General features: G+C 56.4%; 1 protein-coding gene across 1 annotated transcript in view; it reads left to right on the forward strand.

Annotated features, from left to right (window-relative positions):
- Positions 1-578: 578 nt before the first annotated feature.
- The window catches only part of WNT3A (Wnt family member 3A), a 46,942-nt gene continuing 27,510 nt past the window's right edge, over positions 579-20,010 (forward strand). The window contains exons 1-2 of the mRNA XM_022563367.3: positions 579-821; positions 19,421-19,662. Of these exons, the coding sequence (XP_022419075.1) occupies positions 751-821; positions 19,421-19,662 (313 nt within the window). The 5' untranslated portion in view covers positions 579-750. The remainder of the gene's footprint in view (positions 822-19,420; positions 19,663-20,010) is intronic.

Raw genomic sequence — 20,010 nt, forward strand, 5'->3', positions numbered from 1 at the left:
CCCCCATTCTGGCCCCTCGCCATCGGCCCAGCTCCCAGCGGATCGGCAAGGGGCCGTTCGAGGAGACAAGCCTCGGACGAACGGAACCCCAGCAAGGAAATGGACGAAATGGAGGCGCAGCCCGACCACCTAGAGGGCAAGGGACAGAGCGCGCGACAGAGCAGGGGCAGGAGCGAGAGCTGGACAGCGCGTCGCACGGTGAGCGCAGGGCGCGCGGGGCTCCACACCTAAGGAGCTGCCCATAAGCCCCGAGGGGGCGCGGCCCGGGAGGTCGGAGGGGATACCTGCGGACCATGCAGTCCCGGGTGCCGGCCGGCCGCCAGGCCAGCTGCCCATCTGGCACAGCGCAAAGCCTGGAGCCGGCGCACCCGCGCACCCCCGCGCACCCCGCGGCCACGGGAGGGGCCCGCGCTGCAGCCGTCACCGAGCTAGCTCCCAGGGCCCCGCCCGCCCCCTGCCTGCCCCGCCCCGGCCCAGGCCCCGGCGGGCGCCCCCCGCGGCGCTGCCCCGCCCCCGCCGTCCCGCGCCGCCCCGGGCCCCGGCCCGCCGCCCGGCCGCCGTCCCACCTGGCGCAGCGCCGCCCTCGGAGCCCGCGCACCCGCGCACACCCGCGCACACCCGCGCACCCCGCGCACCCCGCGGCCGCAGGAGGGCCCAGCGCCGCCGCCCGCGAGCTCCCAGGGCCCGGCCCGCTCCGGCGCCCGCGCTCTCGGGGCGGACTCCTGGCCCTCCGAGATCTCCCGCCCGGCGATGGCCCCGCTCGGATATTTCATATTCCTCTACGGCCTGAAGCAAGCGCTGGGCAACTACCCGATCTGGTGGTGAGTGAGCCTTCCTCACGTTCTCCCCGGCCTCTGTGCGTCCCCCAGCCGCCGTCCCCTCGGGCAGGACCCCGCGGTGGCCCAGAGCCCGCGCTCTGCCCAGCCCTCCTGTTCCGAGGGTGGTTTGTTTTCCTTGGCGGCCAATTTCGACCTGTTCGGGCCGGGGCTGGGACGCGGGTGGCGGAGTTTCCGCGGACATTGATTCCTCGGGCATAGAGGGGCTCCCGGCGTCGGACGGGGCGAGCAGTGAGCTGGGGAGAGGCAGGAAGTGGGACAGCACAGATGGCATGAAAGCTCGGGCACCAGAGGCCAAGAGAAGCCAGGAGGGCGAGCTGGGAGAGGGAGATCCGCCTGAGACTTTCCTTAAGGACATGTCTTACACACACACACACACACACACACACACCTTAAAACAAAGTCAGTGAGACAAGACCGAACAGCTCGGAGCAGCGTAGTTACGTAAAGACTGCGGGGACCCGGCCGGGAGTGGCGGGCGCATTGGGGCCAGCACCCGGCCCTCCTGCGCCTTCCTGCCGCTGTCCCGACCGCGATGCTAAGGAGGGGCTTCTGGAGAGGTAAAAAGGGAGAAAGCATCGCGTTTGAAGGCTCCTTAGTGAGAGGCTCCGCGAACCCACATCTGAGAGGGCTGGGGCGTTCCGTCTTCCACCACAGACAAGACACATTCCCGTGAGACCCTCCTAAATCTGGCGATGGAAGTGCAGATAAACCAAGGGAAGGGTCCTGAGGGTCTGCAGCACATATCATGAGGGGAGGAGGGAAGCGAATTTGGTAGAGCTCCCCACAGGCAAGGGCCACCCCGGCTCCCCAGCGGAGAGGGGAGGGGCGCTTTGAGATGCCCAACATTTGACGAACACAACTGGGGGGAATGTGGGAGCCGAGCGGCCTGGGCGCGCCGCTGGAGGCGACCCAGATCGGAGACAAGCCTTCACACACACATGCGCGCGCGCGCGCGCACACACACACACACACACACACACACACACAGCCAGGAACTCTCTCCGACGGCTTGCCTGGAATTATAATAATTACGCCGAGGGGAAGTTGGGGCGGGGGGAGACTGAGTGAGCCGAAGTACATCTAATCCGATAATAATTTTTCTCTTCGAGATTGTTCAGGAGCGGGGGCACCCTAGGTGTGGGGCGCGGGTCCAGGCGCAGCCTGGCGGGACGGGGCGGGGCAAGAAGGAGGCACCGGCGGGTACGAGGGCCTGGGAGAGGTGGCGGGGCGGCGGGGACATGCTTCGGGGACCCCCGCGCGTCCCGCACCCCCGCGGCACCTGCAGCGCCCGGTCGTCTTCTGGAGCACAGGATACAGCGGGCGTGCCTCCCGACGCGGGGACACTGACGCCGGGGGAACCAAGGGAGCGCGTCTGAGAGAGCCCCGCGGCCGCCCGCTCCCGCGCAGGCTTCTAATTAGAACCCGCCGCCGCCGCCGCATTCCTGGGCGCTAGTGGAAGCGCTTTCGCCCCTGCGCTTCTTCCATAAACAAGGGCCGTGTCACCAGCCTCTGGCCACCCTACGCGGTGGAATCTTTGTCCTTTTGGCCCTGAGTGTCCCTGGCCTTGCTCCCCTCAACACACGTATGTCACCCTTTCCACCTGGGCCGTATGTGTTCCATTTGAAAGGATCCTGGGACATGCTTAGTGTATCCGGCATTCTCCAGATCCGTGGGGAGGGGCGTCCCCTCCCCACCGACTGCTGGTCAGTGACCCACCCAATCAAGAGTCTAGAGCAACCTTTTGGCCCCAGAGGGAAGATGGCGCCATGGAACCCCCCACTTTGCTCTCCATAGGATTCTCACATTCAGTGATTCTCTTGTTTCCTGGGAAGAAGCATCTTCGGTGGCCACAACCTCAGGGCTTACTGAGGACCAGCAGTTTCCTCTCCTCCTCCCCTCTGCCCCCAGGCTGGACACAGGAAGGACGTGGTGTCTCCACAGTGGACATGAGCGTAATGAAAAGGAGGGCTCACAGGGAAAGAAATGGAGTTTCATAGCAGGCGGAAGGCTTTCCATCTTCATACCCTACCTGATGGAGTTTCCCACAGGTGGCTCCTTCTTTCTCTTGCCAACCCCCTCTCCCACTTCCCTCCCTTCCCCACGTGAGGCCTCGGAGGGAGACCCTGTCTTTGTAACTTCTCACCTTCACACTCAGCCTCCCTAACTGGTATTCTGTCTCACCTTCCCTCCCCAAAACAAAGCCACCGTTCCCATCACTTCTCTCCACCCCACCCCCAGCCCCTCGCATATGAAAGTGAAAGTGACAGGGACTTCCCCACCCGGAGAAACAAGGAAACAACCCAAACTGGGAGTAATTAGGCTTTGAAGTTGGTGTGGTCTTGGTGGGAGGGTGGAAGGAGAGGAGGAGGTGGTGCTGCATCCCGTGGGAATTTAAAGAGCCAACTGCCTCCCCGGGACCGTCTCGGAAGAGTGTCCTTCACCCTAGATGCTCAAGGTCCAAAGGCAGGTCCCGACAGAGGCACAGAGAGACAGCCCTAAGACCAGAATGTTGAAAGCTACGGAGACCTCCAAGAGGTCTGTGCTCCTTGTGTGACAGACAACGGGGTGGGGGGTGGGATCCAGAGAAGAGACCTGGGAGGTGACAGGACAGAGGCCTGGGCACCTGACCCCAGAGGCATAGCATGGCCAGACGGCCCTAGCCCCCTCCCCCTCACTCCCCTTGTCTAGACTGAACTCTTGTTTAATTAGAATTGATCAGAAGGATCCCAGCGAACACAGAACAGGCATCATGGTCAAGGGGAACACGTGGAACCCTTGAAGAACAATACCCAGTGTGCACCTGTGCTCCATGATGTGCTTTGGGCACCTGCCTCCTACTTCCCGTGTCTGGGCTGATGGCATCTTGTGATCCCCCTGTGGCCTAGCCAGGGCCCTGGAGGTCAGCCTGTTTTCTCCCCTGCCCCTCACCATGGGGCCAGGCCCCTTCACTTCCCCCGCCAGGTTGCAGTGCTCCATTCCCGCCATCTTCTGCCTCTGTTCTCACTGCCCTCCCGCCCTCCACTCTAACCCCATACCCTCACTGCCCCCAGAGCTCCAGCAGCAGTGCTTTTACCTGCCCAGAGAGCCCGGTCCCCCTTTCCCTATCGGGACCCCCTTCCTGCCACCCAGCTCCTCACCAGTTTCTGATGGACCTAGGGCTCCCCAGCACTGAGTGGCACCTGGAGTGGACATCACCCCAGCTGGCCCGGGAAGTTCCCATGTTCACGTCCCGTCTTCTCCCACCCCTGGGCCGGCTCAGTCGCCTGAGACATGCTCCCAGTGCAGCATTCTCTGGTTCTCCCACCTTTCACTGCCTCTTCACCCTCCTCCTTAGTCCCCGGCACCCCACACTCATGTGCACACAGACACCCTGCTCTGAGAATGTGTCCAGACCCCAAGGAAGGCCAGCTCAGCTGTCACCTGCCCCCCACCTTCTAGAACCTCCTCTCTGCACAGCCTTTCCTGGCGCCAGCCCCACTGGTTCTTCAGGCCCAGGGGTCTTCTCAGTCCCGGGTGGGACATAGGCTTCCCTCAGTGGGACCCACTATTTGCGGGTGAAGGTGCACATGGAGTTCAGGGAGAGTGAACAAGGGCTCTGGAGGCACTGCCCAGGTCCCACAGCCTCAAAGGGTGGGTGAGGTGGGGGCTGAGGAGGAGGAGGGATGAGCAGCCACACAAGGTGAGAGGTTGCCTGTGTCAGATGACACGGGACCTGGTAGGGCTGAGCAAGGCTCTGAGGCTTCTCAGGCAGGCAGGGCCCAAGCAAGCAAGACTTCCTGAGCTGCCCTGCCTCTGTGAGCCTGCACCACTGCGAGTCCCTCCCCAGGGCAGCCCTGTCCCTCCCTCCAGTCCTTCCTTCTCACTCTGCCCTGTTTGCCTGTCCCCCTCTCTCTATGTTTCTCTCTCTCTCTCTGTGTCTCTCTACCTCTCTGTCTCTGTCTATCTCTCTGTCTCTCTGTGTGTCTGTCTGTCCCTGTCTGTCTCTGTCTCTCTGTCTGTATTTATCCCTCTCTGTCTCTGTCTCTCTGTGTCTCTGTCTCTAGCTCTCTCTGCCTCTCTCTGCAGCTCTGAGGCTGGTGATGGTAGTGGCTAGCCTATGAAACTAGAGAAATCCAGACACCAGTTCCACACCCCCAGCATTGTAGGATCTCAGGGTGCTGGGAACGATGTTCCTCCACAGAACCACCAATGCACATCCTTTTCTTGAGGAGCAATGTTAGAAACAACCATAGGTAAAACATATGTGGTCAGAAAACTTGTTTTGTACCACCAAGTTCAATACCCATCATCTTGATTCCTTGACAGCCCACCACGGCACACGCTCCTTCCAGAGCACAAAAGCATCACTCACCTGTCACATCCAGCTCTCTCTGACTTGGCCACCTAAACACTTGGGACTCTGTCTGGGGCTCAGGTGCAGCAGCTTCTCCCAAGCTGGCTAACCCTGCATTTTACTGGGCTTCTTGTCATTTTTTAAAAAAATGATTTTGTTTTATTTGCACAAGCCTGCTGGAATTCTTTGTGACAGGGAAGAGGGTGAATAAATACAGTTGAGGGGGAATACAGTCTGGAGGGGTTGTAAAACCACACTTTCCACGGTGGTCCCAATTACAAATCTCCAGCCTGCAGGAATAGGAATTGCCTTGTTCCAGAGGGGCTCTGCCACCATCCTGCAGGTGTGGCCCAGGACAGGGAAAGCAGGGCTTGGATGTACCACCTGTCCATGAAAGTATCAGTTATACTCAAAATGTAGTCCACAGACCAGAGCCCATCCATGAATGGTTGTCCATGAAGAAATAAGAACGGAAGTTGAAAATAGGTGTTTGGGAACAGTCATGGCAGTTTTTTAAATGTATAATTTTGTGCAGCATTTTAATGTAATCTATAAGAATGGGTTAGAAATAAAAAAAAAAAACCCAAACCAAGTTCTCTAGCTAGTTTGAGAAGCCAAAGCCCCCCACGGTAGGCAACCCCTACTATGCCCAAGTCTGGGATCATCCATATGGACCACATCCCCTCAAGGCTTTGCCACCCAGCACTTGCCATTTGCGCTGTGGAACCAAATGCCAGAGTTTGTATTTGCCCCTTTTAAGTGTAGTTGAAGGACTTGAGCCACCCATTGTTGAGAAGTGTCAGGGGAAGACCCCCACTGCTGTTCAGTGTGTGAGAGGCTCTCGGGGAAGGAGGACTGGACTTCTGTGTGGCTCCAGCAAAGGCTGGGAGCAGAGGCTACAGGTGACCAAGAGGCAGATTTTGGCTCAGTATAGGAAAGGCTTCCTGGGTCTGAGAGTGGTGGTGGTGAGCTGCCCGTCCCTGGAGAGGTAGAAACAGAGGCTGAGGAAGGAGCAGCCTGCTTTGGGTGGAGGGTTCCCATGGACACGTCAGCGGCTGAGAATCCGAGGTTTACAAGGCCCACATGCTCCCCCCACCCCCACTGTGGTCAGCACTGCAGCTAATAGTCTTCCTGGTTAAGTCCCCTAGACTCTACCAGGCACAGCTGGGGTAGTTTGGTTCACAGTTACACAGCAAGCGATGAACCCATCTTGGCATGCCTTTACCCGCCACCCCCCAGCAGCATGCCCTCCCCACCTAGTGCACCTGCGTCACATCACACTTGCCCCTAGCCTCGCTCAGCTGGCCCTGGATCTGACTATACCCGCCTCCTCGCTCCTCACCTGGCTGGGCTGGACACTGTGGGGTGACATGAAGAGATGGAGAATAAGGCTCTGACTCCGGCCAGGCTGCCTGATCCCAGGGGAACCTGTCCTTCCCTTTGTAGAATTGTCACAAGGACGGCACCTATATCGCCAGGCTGTGAAAGCCCATGGGGTATTTGTTCTCCTTCCTCCCCTCTTGACCCTTCACCCCTTGTAGCTCCTAGATAAGATTTGGTTGAACAAATGAATGAAGGAATGAATAGATGGAATCTTTCCTGTGAAAAACAGAAATTATCAGGTGGCCTGTGCTTGGGGACATGAGGACACAGCTGACTGTTTTTACAATCCCCCTGACTGAGCCCCGGCTCTGGGGCTGGGTCCCCACCATGCACCAGAGCAGCTCTGCCTCGGTCTCCCTCCCAGCCTCTCCAGGTGACACCCTGGAGGTGTCTCACACTTTGGTGCTTCCACATTCCATCCCCGACAAAACGTGCCGCTGCCGCCCAGGGAAGCGGGCAAATGCATGGCCGCGGGCACGGGAGCCTCTGCCCGCCTGCTGGGACTTGCGCAAAGTATGTGTCAGTAATCCCGGCTCGGCCCGCTGGGGCAGGAGGGGGTGCTGGGAGGGCTGCAGGCAGGGCCATGCAGCCCAGGGGCTGGGAAGAGATGGCCCCCAACACCAGGGACCCAGATCCTGGGACCCCTCCCCATGGGCCCTCCTATCGCCAAAGGTGTTCCAGCTCCTGGGGAGGGGTCTTCCAGGCAGGAGAGAGAGAGAGCATGGAGGCATGTGGGCTTTTCTCGGAGACGCCATAGTGGGTAGAAAGAGAAGGCAGAAGCTGGAGGGCTCTGGGGCAGGTGAGCACCCTTGGGGGAGTCTGGGTCCTGTAAGCCTCCTGGACAGCTCCATCCAGAAAGGACAGAGCCTACACATCAAGCTGGGTAGCCATCAACCCACAGGGCAACCAGCCCCACACTCAAGGCCTCTGGTCTCAGGACAGCAACCTGGTCCAGCTGTGGAGAGGCCCTGACCTTAGAAAACAGCAATTTGGGATAGGACAGGCACTCTAGAATCCTCATGTGTCACCAAGGGGAAGACCCATGAGACCAGCAAGGGTCCTCCTCAGCAGAGGTCCTGCAGGCAGAGTGCAGAACAGGGACCCCCAGATGAGGACTGAGCAGAGATCTGTGCCTTCGAAGGACAAGAGAAGATGTGGCCTTGCTCTCTGGGAGCGGCCCCTCATGGCTCAGACGTGGGAGGTTGTGCATGAGGAGTGGCAAGCTTCAGCAGCGTCCAGAGAGGGCGGCTAGCAGGGCTGGGAGCACAGAGCACTTCCTGGAGAGGTGGCCCCGGATGACGTGTGGACAGAATGTGCCCCAGCCCCGCCAACGTGTGAATGAAACTGCCATGCCCATTGCTCACTTCCCCTCCAGGAGCCTCTGATAGAATGTGGTCCAGCACCTCCTTAGACAGACGGAGAAACTGAGGCCCAGGAAGGAAGGGCAAAAACAGTTAATTCAGTGAATAATACAGCTGGTGACCCACATCCTGCCCTCCAGGCCCAGCCAAGCTGTCCTCTCCCCAGAACCCCTCTCTCTTTGAGAATTGCTGTGAAGTCCCAGCTCTCCCTCCAAAATGCGCACAGCCACAGGCAAGGGCAGAGCTGTGCCTACAGTGCACAGGTACCCTGTGTTTGCTGGTCTTGCAAAAAGAAATCAAACCAGGACTCAAGAAAACTAAGAGCCTATGACTCCGTTAAGATCTGCCAGGTAACGGTGCACAGGCACTTAGCCTCTCCGGTTGAGGATCCACCCCCAGAGGAGCCAGGCAGGGGCGGGCAGAGAGGGGGCCTGCTCCAGGTCCTGCCTTTGCCCCCAGCCTCTGTCCACAAGAAGAGCCTTCTGTCCTCTGGTTTCACGGCACATTTACGGTAAAATCCGCTTGAGTGAAGGCCGTCAGCTCAGGTTGGGGCAAATCTGGCCCAGGCTGGGTCCTGAGTGGCCTCCTTCCCCTGCATGTCACAGCCAGCGCCTTTGCTCTATCTTGAGTAAGACTGCCTGGCAAGGCGCCTGGCCTTTCAACAGTGCAACAGCGCAGTCCTCAACAGGAGCGAACCAGGGAGGAGGGAGAAAAGCCATTAGTACTTTCAGGAGGCAGCCGTGGCTCACGTGGCCCCAGCCACAGGCTGGAACCGGAGTCTAGGAGCCACTTTGCAAACTGCGCACGTGGTTGCTTTGGGTTGAAAATAGTACCCCCACCGAGAAAAAAATTATTACTAAAAAATTAACCAACAATAGCATTCACAAAAACCTGGAAAAAAAAAAGTTCATCAACTTACCAACTTAATACAGGCATTTTCCTCACTTTAGGTTCTTATTTCATTCACACATTTTTCCTGATCATAATAACAGTGTGCAGAGAAGATCGTGGTCTGTTTTCTAGGGTGTACCATCTCCCATTAAACATTTTGCATTTGTGGGGCCTTCTCAGCGATGGTGCTAGCAGTTACTCAGGCCTGTGCTGTGAGCGTGCTGTAATCTGCTTGCCTGACCATTGGCCCTTTCTGCTGTATGGATGGCCCTGCACGGAGGATCTCTCCAGAGTTGGAATTTGGGGTAAAGGCTCAGGGCTCAGAGGAGGTGGGGGGGGGTCCTCCCATATCTGCGCAGGGAAGGGTGCATTCAGTTTGGGACAATCTGGTTTTTAGGGGCCTTCGGGACATCCGATGTGACATCCAGTTGAGCATTTAAAATTCTAGCTCCCAGCCAGGGGGCGGCTGAAGGTGAGGGTGTGGGTGTTTCCTGGTTGCCAGCCTGCACTTCAGGGTTGGCAGCAACAAGGGAAATGGAACAAATTCCTCATAGGGTGAACTGTGGTGGCCAAGTGCAGGGTGAAGGAAATGGGTGCAGTGAGGGCAGGCTGGCCTCTTGGCCTCTGCCCGCAGGCTGGGCAGGGCCTTCATGCCCCTGTGGTTCCCAGGCCCCCAGGCCCAACGCCCCAAGGGAAGGGCAGCACACCCCCCTCCTGCCTGGCTTTCCCTGAGGCCACAGGACACAGCTTTCGCCCATTAAGGCAGGACCAGCGACCCCTGAGGTCATTGTTGGTAGAACATCCTGCATTGGCGATGGCCGTGAGGAGGAGGAGATGCATGGTGATCCCAAGGCAAGGTCAGGACCTCACGGTGACCCAATACATGGGTCCGAGGGTAAAGGAGGGGTGACTGATTATGGGGTTCTCACCCCCAGCGCTCACCTGAACACCACCATCCCTCCTGTGAGTGGCCCTAAGTCAGGCCCCTTCCATCTCCATCTGGTCCCCAGTTTGCACACCTGTCAAGCATGTGAGAGGCTGAGGGGGAGATTGGAAAATTAACCTGAAGCCCCAGACACGCAGGTGAGAGCTCAGAGTGGGTTCCTGGGAGGTTAATGAGGCCTGGTCCACGCTTGTTACCCCTCCAGAGAACCCCTCTTAGCAGCACTGGACAGAAGACCATGACTTTGCCTCCTCAGGGTTTGGAAACGGGCAGTCCATTCCCTGCCTCAACATCCCCCTTCCCACCACAACACTTCTGGAATGTTCACTATTGCTGCTTCCTTCGTCTGTCACCACCTTGCTCTTTTTAGGATCTTCACCACCTCTGGAAGAGAGATGTGGGGTCCGGCCCCTGCTTATTGCTGGCTCTGGGACACTGGACTGGAGGGAAGCAAGCGGCCAGCCCCATGCAGACAGATGGGGCTGTGGAGGGCGGGGGCTCACGTCCTGAGCCTGGCTGAGTGCGCTCTCCCCTGCCTCTATAACAGATCTCGTGTTCTCAAAGAGCAGCACTGGAAGTTTCTGGAAGCCTTGGGATTCAGAAGCAGAAACCAAAGGAAAACCTTGACTGCCAGACCAAAGGGTTTGGACTTGAAGCCTTGGGAGGCTCCTTGGACTCAAAGTCCCAGGACTCAAAGCTGGGCTTACCTTCAGTGATCCCAGAATTGGTGGTTTTCAAACACCAGCAAGCATCAGAACCCCCTGAAGGGCCTGTCAAAACAGGGCACTAGGGCTTCCCTGGTGGCGCAGCGGTTGAGAGTCCGCCTGCCGATGCAGGGGACGCAGGTTCGTGCCCCAGTCCGGGAGGATCCCACGTGCCGCGGAGTGGCTGGGCCCGTGAGCTGTGGCCGCTGAGCCTGCGCGTCCGGAGCCTGTGCTCCGCAGCGGGAGAGGCCACAGCAGTGAGAGGCCCGCGTACTGCAAAAAAACAAAACAGGGCACTAGCCCCGGGTTTCTGATTCAGCAGGTCTGGGGGGGCACCGCCTTGGGACTTGCATTTCTGACAGGTTCTGTGGTGCACCTGTTGCCTGCCCAGGGGCCACCTTAAGAGGACCCACCTGTCACCCAGCTACCTGGCATGATAGCTGGGGAAACCAAGGTGCAAAGGGTCCAAAGTAACAGGCAAAGTTGACCAGCCAGGGGACAGACTGGAGCCACCACACACATCGCCCTTCAGTGATTGTTCTGTGTTGGAAACAGGGTCATATTGAATCAGGGAGACCAATAGTGTTCTGTGTCTTTGGGTTTAGTGTTGTCTGTGTGGGATTTGTTTATTAATATGATGTTTATCTTACTCTCTGTCATGTTCATGTTCCCCCAGATTTATATGTTGAATCCCTGACACCCAATGTGATGGTGTTAGGAGGTGGGGCCTTTGGGAGGGGATTAGGGTTAGATGAGGTCATGAAGGTGGAGCCCCCATGATGGAAATAGTGTCCTTAAAAGAAGAGGAGAAGACACTAGAGTTCTCTGCTATATGAGGACACAGCGAGAAGGGGGCCATCTGTGAACCAGGAACCCTTCGCCAGAACCCCACCATGCCTGCACCCTCATCTCAGACTTCCAGCCTCCAGGGCCGTGAGAAATGAATGTGTATTGTTTCAGCCATCCTATCTGTACTCTTTGCTGTGGTGGCCCACACTGACCAAGATAATTGTTCATAAATGTTATCTTGTATGTACTGGTATTTAATACATTTTAAGAGCATAATAGCATATTAGAAAGGGGGGGCCTGGGGAAGCCAACCTGCCAAAACCCCATCCTGCCATGTTAACTCGTTGACGTTGGTCAGGTGTCTTCCCCTAGCCCCAGATTCTTGGTCCAAGAGATTACCCGGGGTTCCACCTACCAGGTTGTGTAGGTTGGAGAGAGTCATATAGTGGGCAGGGCCAGAGCCAGGACCACACAGGTGATGGTGATGGAGCAGGTAGGCCAGTTAAGTAGCTAGGCAGTGGCTAATGGTGGGTGGTGGCAGAAGTGATGCCAGGGGCTTTGAAGGAGGAAGTAACCAGCCTCCAAGAGAGAGGCACTGGTCCCTGAGGAAGGGTGGTGCTGGGGACACAGGCAGAGGAGGGGGAGGGAGGGAAGAGCTGTCTGAAGGCTGTGGTAACCAGCCCTTGAAGGTGGCAGACCCTTGGGCTACACATGGAGGGGCTACCTCCTTGCGAGGTTCAGTTCCTTCTGGCCTGAGCAGCTTGGAGGATGAGAGAAAAGAGCCAGCATGAGCAGAGGAGGGAGATGGGGAATATTCAGTCTTCACTGCATGACAAATGACCAGAGTTATGGCTTCAAATATTACCTGTGCATTCACAGAGTTCATGGCTCTGCAGGTCGGAAGTCTGCGCAGCTTGTCTGGGTTCCCTGTTCAGGGTCTCTAGCGGCCAAAATCAAAGAGTTGACCAGTCTGGGGAAGAATGTGCTCCCAACCTCACCCAGCTGTTAAATTCTGGTCCTTGCAGTCCCCATGTACTTGCGGCTACCTGCCAAGGGTGGTTCTCAGCTCCTCGAGGCCACTTTCTGGTCCTAGAACACAGCCCCTTCATCTCAGAGCCAGCACCAGCTTCAGACGCTGCTGATGTCTCCAACTTCTGCTACCAGCTGGAGGCTCTGCTTTGAAAGCATGCATGTGGATAGATTAACTCAGCTTGGTGGCCCTGATTTATGTCTGCTGTCCACTGCAGGTCCTGCAGATATAGCAAGTGTGATCTGTCTACGTTAAGAGTTCTGGACAGGAAGGTGGGCACTCTTGATGCCATATCAGAATCTGGGCTTGGTGGGTGGGAGAACAGGAGAGCAGCCACCTCCTTCCAGGGGTGCATAGCCGCCCTCTGTCCCATCCCCCCAAACCACGTCCCCTCCCAAATGCTCCTTAGATGTCCCCCTCTGGACGCCAGGCCCCTGGGACAAGAAAATGACATCTTTATTTGTACCCACCACTAACAGCAGTTGAACTCACCTTCAATTATGAATGGAGGTGACAAACTGCAGCAGCATTTGTGGCTTCTGAGATGCTATCACCGGAAGAAAACAGATACTTTCGTCTCAGATGACAGTTTGTTCAGAGATTACAAAATGCCATTGAGCTCTCAGCCCATCATGTAGGCTCAGTAAAGAAACACACAGCCCTGAATCACAAGCTTGTTCCCTGTTGTAACCCTATGTCAGTCTGCTTGTTTTCTTGTAACTGTTTCTTTCTTCTCCACTTGGTCTGGGACGATGACTTGACTGTAGTGCAGAGAGTTTGTGCCGGCCAAACCCACTTCCCCTCGTGGTCACATCTTACATAATTATCAGAATGGAGACCACGCTAGTGCACAGCCAAACACAGGCTGGCTTCAGCAGCCTCTCCATGGATGCCCTTCCTCTGTTCCAGGATCTGACCCGGGAGCCCAGGCCGCATTTGGTGTCGTTGCATTTTATGCGCTCTGAGAACTTGGGGAGGCGCAGAGCACCAAGATGGTGGTGCCCTGTAGTTGCAGCACTTTCCAGTTTACAGCATTCCTCTCCCACTAGGCTGTCTCTGGTCCCTGGCGAGACCCTTAGACAGGACAGTACGTGGTTATCCCTGGGGTCTGGGGCCCAGAGTCCTGGATGCTCCCCAACATCCTGTCCAGCCCCCAGCCCCAGGCCAGTGCACCCTCCACTTCCTCCTGGAAGGGCATGGGAGGAAGGAGTTACAGATCTTGGTTTTCCAAGTATTAATTGACTGGGGGCAACTACCTTCTTCTCAGATTAGAAATTGGAATCCTGGGGGTGGTAAGGAGATAACATATGTCCAGTTTGGATTTTTTTCCAGCTTTATGGAGATATAATTGACATATAACATTGTGTAAGGTTAAGGTGTACAACATAATTATTTGATGTATTTACATGGAATAGTGATGTATATATTGCAAAATGATTACCACAATAAGATCAGTGAACACAGTTTGGATCTTTAATATGAACTTTTTATGAACCAGTTTATCCTTCAAGGCCCAGCAAGATTCAGTGACCTGAGTTGGGCCCCCTTGACCCTTCCCTGCCCACTTTCTCCCACACACTGGACCCTCCTGTGTCTGACAGGACCCCCCCCCCAACTTTCTGCCCTCCTTGGGCAGGGTCTGCATCACCCAGATCCTCTTGGTTGCCCAGCTCTGGAACAGAGGAAACTTTCTGGAAATAATTCAAGGAACTAAAGGGGCCGCCAGGTCCAGAGGGGGTGGGAGAGGGATCCAGTCAGGCTTGGTGGAGGCCAGAACAGCTGGAGTGGCATCTGGGCTGGGAGCTGGCTGCCAGTACTCTGGCCGTGCTCTCGGAGGTGGTCATACGGAGCCTGACTGGGAGGAGGTCTGGGAGGAGACAGGGGTAGGGGAGCCGACTCAGCACCCCAACCTCGGAATGAGCCTGGGGAGAAGCTGTGAACTTGAAAGTCCCACTCTGCTTTCCCTGGAGCTGCGGCGCGGCGGCGTGAAGGGAGGTGGGGAGGGGCCGTGGTGGGGGCAGGCTCTATGCTTTCTGTGGGTGGTGGTGGGGTTCTGGGGATGCGCAACTCAACCCCCACTCAGAATGGGTCCTGGCCTCTGGCGTCTGGCAGAGGGACCAGCACCTTGGGAATGGTGAGGACCGAGAGAGACTGAGTCTTCTTTCTCTTTCTGTCTGAATTGAGTGACCCCTTCTTTTTCCACTTGTTCTGAGTCTCCGAGTACATTCTGCCAGTAAAAAGAAATGAACTGAGTGGATTTGCCTTCTGACGGACCCTCTTCGCCCCTTCTCCAGTTCAAGCCAGGCTGCCAGCAACAGAAGAGAAGAAGGAGAGAACCCCCATGAACCTCAGGAGCTAGCCCCTTCAGAAAGGCTCCATGACCGGAGCCATGAAGGTCAAACCTTACCCTAATGTTCCATCAGGAAATGTTCAAACATCCAGAAAAGATGCAGGACGTCGACGGAGAACATCTATGTGCCCACAACTCACATTTACCTGACCCAGTGTATTCCATACCTAAGCATCCCTCTATTCACCCACCTGTTCATCTCATGTTTTATGTGCCCTCAATCCACTCTTTCCCTGAACACTTTGGCTGGCTCATCGTTAACTAGAGTTCAACATTTGTTTACAAATCACATCACATGTGGAGCATCAAAATGCGGCACAGATAGATGTGAAGTACCCTGGCTCACGGAGTGGAAGAGCCACAGCCTGTCAGGGCAGCCTCGCCTGGAGTGACAGCTCATCCCTGCTTCCAAATGGAAACCCCTAGTCCCAGGCAAACTGGGACAGTTGGTTCCAGCCCCACCTCACCTGCCAGCCTCTGAGGCACCTCTGCTGGGGCTCCTGTGTGCTCCAGGGAACTGGAGAAGATTGAAAACCACTAGCCTGGCCCCCACAGTCACATCTCTGGCCTGGCACTCCATCGAGCCCTCCAGGACTGGCCACAGCAGCCCTTTCTTGGCCTGAGACAGAAGGAGCCTGGTGAGTGACCAACCAGGCTAGCCAGAGATGGACTCTGAGCTATGGGAGGTGCCATAGAAGCTGCTGAAGGATCCTGAGCCAGAGTCCTGATTCTCCCCCAATCCAGCTCCTGCCCTGTGTTCTACCTGCTGTCTTCACAAGGCTACTCAGTTCCCGTGACCCTTCCGCATGAGCCTCTCCACCCTTTACAGAAGATGTCATCCCAAACTCTTGTGCTGCCAGTTTCACGTTACATCCTGTTCATGCCGAGTGGAGTGGGGGGATAATGCTGGGCAAAGGTGGGAGGCGGGGAAATTCAGGGTCACCGTGAGGGGTATCACATGGTGGAAACAGATAGCCGACCTCAGCCAAGGGCAGTCGGAGGCCAGCCACATGTGCCGATATAGGCAGAGTGGTCACTGGGGCCAGGATGGGATGTCTCAGTGGGTGGAAGGGTGTAGAAACTGGCTGGAGTAAGTTGGGTAGGAAGTGGAGGTGATGATGTTCTGGAGGAGGACTGGGGCCCAGGGAGTTTTGCCCTCTGATTTACAGGTGGGAGGTTCTCCACGAAAGCATGGGCTGAGAGTGGCTGCGGGCACGCAAGTTAGACACGGCCTACCTCCCCCGCTGCCCACCACCAACCCGTCCTGGACATCTGACCTCAGCCTGGAGTGGGCAGAGCTGGCCCATCTTCTCCACCCTGAAATCCTCACCCTGCCCACTGGGTGCATCCAAGAGCAGACTGCTGACCTTGGCCTGCATGCCACCTCTCAGTCCAAGGGCCAGCTTCCCTCCCATCCTCCCATCCATGCATTCAGCCTGTCCATCAGGAAGCTAAGCACCTAGGGCAGCCCAGGGGTCCCAGAGAAGCAGCAGAGCAGCCCCTGTGGTCTCCACTCAGAGCCATCTGTGCAGGACAGGGTGCAGGAGAGCGAGGCTCAGATCACAAAATACTTCCTAGAGAGGAAAGACCTCACAGCTGGGTGAAAGCAGAGGGCTGGCCTTTCTGAAAACCTTGGGGTCCCAGACTGTGGGGTGGGTGTGAGAGAGAGCTGGGGAGGGTCAGGCCTGGCTGGGCACCCAGCACCCAGTAGGCTCTGCAGGTAGTGAAGGAACAAGCAAGGGAATGAGCCAGCCCCACAGTTGAATGCCACTTGGGAATACTGACTCAGGCAGTGGCATGGGGACGTCCGTGATATCTGGCACGAGGTCATGGCTGGTCTTTGGCTCATCAAGTCATGAGTAGGGACAGGATGGGGAGTGTGCCCAGGGAGGGGGATTGGATGTTGGAGCATGGATGTGGGAGGGACCCAGGAGGCCAGGAGTCTGGTCTGGAGGCTTCGGGCCTTCCCCAGGAACAGGGACTCTAGGGCTGGCCACTCATTAAAAGAAGGCTCAGCTTCACTTGAACACCTGACTGCAAGGTGTCATGGACAGTCCCTGGGGAAAGACAGGTTTTAATTCTTGAGAGATGCACTTGATCAGGAAGGGAGAGCAAGCAGAGGACGAGGGCTGCATGGTTGCCCAGAAATGGTGGGCAGGAGGGCACAGGATGAGAGGATACCATACATGGAAACCCTGTGTTCAGGACTTCAAGGAGAAGTTGCCCTCTCCCAACCAGCTAACTGAATACAGAACTACATAAATGCTGCCGAGGCGAGGCGTAGAGGGTGGCCCTCACACAGAAAGGCAGGGGGACTGTGGGGGATACCAGGGACTCCGTGTGGCCATGGAGATGCATGGGACGAAGCCCCACGTCAGCTGAGAGATGGGTGGAGACAGGAAGTGTGCGGGGAGGCTGGTGTGACAGGAGCAGAGAGCTCACAGGGTGTGAGAGGAGTGAGCCGGACAGATCCAGATTCTAACAGGACTGTGCAGTGAGGAAATGTTCTCTCCGGGTCATCCAATGAGGCATCTCCAGGTACTGAAGGGCATGGGTTTTGTGCCTTAAAGTAAGGCAGCCTCTGAAGATTTTGAAGACGAAGAGGGAAACATGTTAGGATATGATGTGTATTTCCAGAGGGTGGGTTTGTTTCTCTGAGAGACAGTGATCCTGTTTCCTACCATTCTCACCACAGCTGAATGGAACTGTGTTAGACTCAGAGTAGGACTTCCTGAAAGTCAGCATCTTAATGCAGGTGTGTGGCTTGCTGAGGGACACAGAAACCTTTGTCCCACCTTCTCAGGGGTGCTTAGCCCTCCCAGGGGAGAGGAGGTGCCAAACAAGAGGAACCTCTGGGGGGGGGCAGCTGAAACGTTTATAAAGCTGCCATTGCCTTGGTTTCCCCACCAAACAAAGGAAGGGGAAACAGACATTTCCACCTGGATTCCACCAGAGAAAGCTACCAGATAAGCAGGAAGCGTCCTGTCAGGCAGAGGGGCCACTCTGGGCCTGGGACACACCACACCAGACACCCCACAGGGAGGAGGAGACCCGGCTCCCTGAGGAGGAGAGAGCGCAGAGGCCAAAGGCCTGGGTGAGCGTGGGTAGCATCTGTACCTCTCTCTGCTAAGAGAGTCCACAGATCTCTGGGGACTAGGTAAGAAGGCACAGAATGCTGTTTCCCTGGAACCACCCCACTCCCAGTCACCCTCCTAGATCCGTGGGGCCTCCCATGCTTTGGTCTTCTCCTACCACCCTAAGGGTCTTCATAGCCCCTTCCAAGAGCTGAAGAGCCTTTGTGATATCAGCGGTTGATGGGGGGCAGGCTTCCACAGCCGGCCCTGAAGAGTAGCAGTGGCCGCACAGTCATTCACATGGAACACCCACCCAGGGGTGAAGGAAGCACTGAGACGCAGAGGAATCAAGCAGAGCTCTGCCAGCAAGAGCCCATCAACCCACTACAAAGACAGATGCATCCACAGGTGACAGGACTGTGGGTCATCCATTGGGATGGGCAGATATAACAACATGTCACCATGGGATTGGAGAAGGTCTTTCCCCTCTGCCCCAAAAATGACCTGGTGGTTCTTCCTCTTAAATCAAGGTGTAATCACATATAGTAAAATGACCCCATTTCAGTTAGTTTTGGCACATAAACACATGTGTAACCAACACCTCCATCAAACACAGAGCACCTCCTTCACCCTAGACCAGTATGGTCCAGTAGAACTTTACACTGTGACTGAAATATCTAACCATCCAATTGGTAGCCACAGGCCATGTGTAGCTGGTGTGACCGAGAAACCAAATTTTTCTCTCATTTATTGTCATTTTGCTTACTTTAAATTACATAGGCATGTGTGGTGAGTGGGAACAATTTTGCAAAGCACAGACTGAGAAACATTCTCTCATGCTGCCTTCAGGTCAGGCCAGTCCTCCCTATGAATGAGGAAACTACCCTGATTTCTGTCCCCATCCACAGTGTTGCCTGGCCTTGGTCTCCATCAGAGGAATCGTGGTCACCCACACTGGGTCAGGCCTCTCTTCAGCACCCTGCCAGGGAGATCCCTGCCCTTTGCATCAGTTGTCCACTCCTCTCTGTTTCCAAGGAGAACTCCACTGCAAGAGTAAACACTGTTCATCCACGCTTCTATGGATGCATACTTGGGTGGTTTCCAAGTTTTTCTCTGATGATCACAGCCCTGTGAATATTCTTGAGCACATCTTATTGTGGACATATGCTGTTATATCTGTTGGGTAAATAGCCAAAAGCCGGCTGGCATGGTCGGTATGAGTTCAGCGGTGATTTTCACGCATATGATTTAGCCACTGCTGTACCCCATCTCACCGCTGCTCCAGAAGTGGCCCTCCTCCCTCCTACCACAGACCCAGCCGCTCCTCTCTGTGCTGACCCAGCAACACACTGTATCCCCGAGTTCTGTCCTCTGCGCTCCTGAACAGTTTCAGGGTGCTACTGTCTCCACCCCAACAGAACGGGGGACACTTGCAGTTGCGCAGAGAAGCAGGCAGGCCTCCACCACTTCCTTGATTTACTTTCTGTCAATCCACGTGCACATCATGATGTTTTGTGCTAAGTCTCAGGTACAGGTTAGGGACAGGCTTCCTGCACGGTAGAAGCACACCTTGCCCTGGAACGCACAAGCGTTTGGAAGGAAAGGGCCTGTGTGCATCCTCCAAAGAAGGTTCACACTAAGGCAAGCCTGGCTCCTGCTCCTGTTTCATGGGCCAGCAGTGCACCCCTCTTACTAACCAGGCCCCCTTGTCCTCCTCCCCCAGGTCCCTGGCTGTCGGGCCCCAGTACTCATCTCTGGGGACGCAGCCCATCCTCTGCGCCAGCATCCCAGGCCTGGTCCCCAAGCAGCTGCGTTTCTGCCGGAACTACGTGGAGATCATGCCCAGTGTGGCAGAGGGCATCAAGATCAGCATCCAGGAGTGCCAACACCAGTTCCGTGGACGCCGGTGGAATTGCACCACTGTCAACAACAGCCTGGCCATCTTTGGCCCTGTGCTGGACAAAGGTACACGTGGCACCCGTCATGGCTTTTCAGGCAGAGGTGGCAGCCCAGGGATGTGCGTGCAGCAGGGTCCAAGCCAGCTTCCCCCTCAGTGAGGGTGGGCACAAGCCACTACATTCCCCTCTGCCTTCGTGTCTCACCTATGCTCCAGTGTGGGAACAGCACTTCCAGCAGAGGGGGCAGGGCCGCACAGACCTCATTACCGTAAGCATCTCCCATGTGGGTCCTTTCCAGTGCTCACCCACTCTGGAGGGTGCTCCTGACACTGGGAAGGATGTAAGATCACACAGAGATTCCTCCTGCTTCCCCTTTCCCAAAAGCAATTACGTAGTTCCACGGGGACAAGATTAA

This window comes from Delphinapterus leucas, chromosome 3 (assembly GCF_059928025.1).
Source record: "Delphinapterus leucas isolate spDelLeu-1000000601 "Yukka" chromosome 3, BTC_Dleu_Yukka2, whole genome shotgun sequence".
NCBI classification, from domain to species: Eukaryota; Metazoa; Chordata; class Mammalia; order Artiodactyla; family Monodontidae; genus Delphinapterus; species Delphinapterus leucas.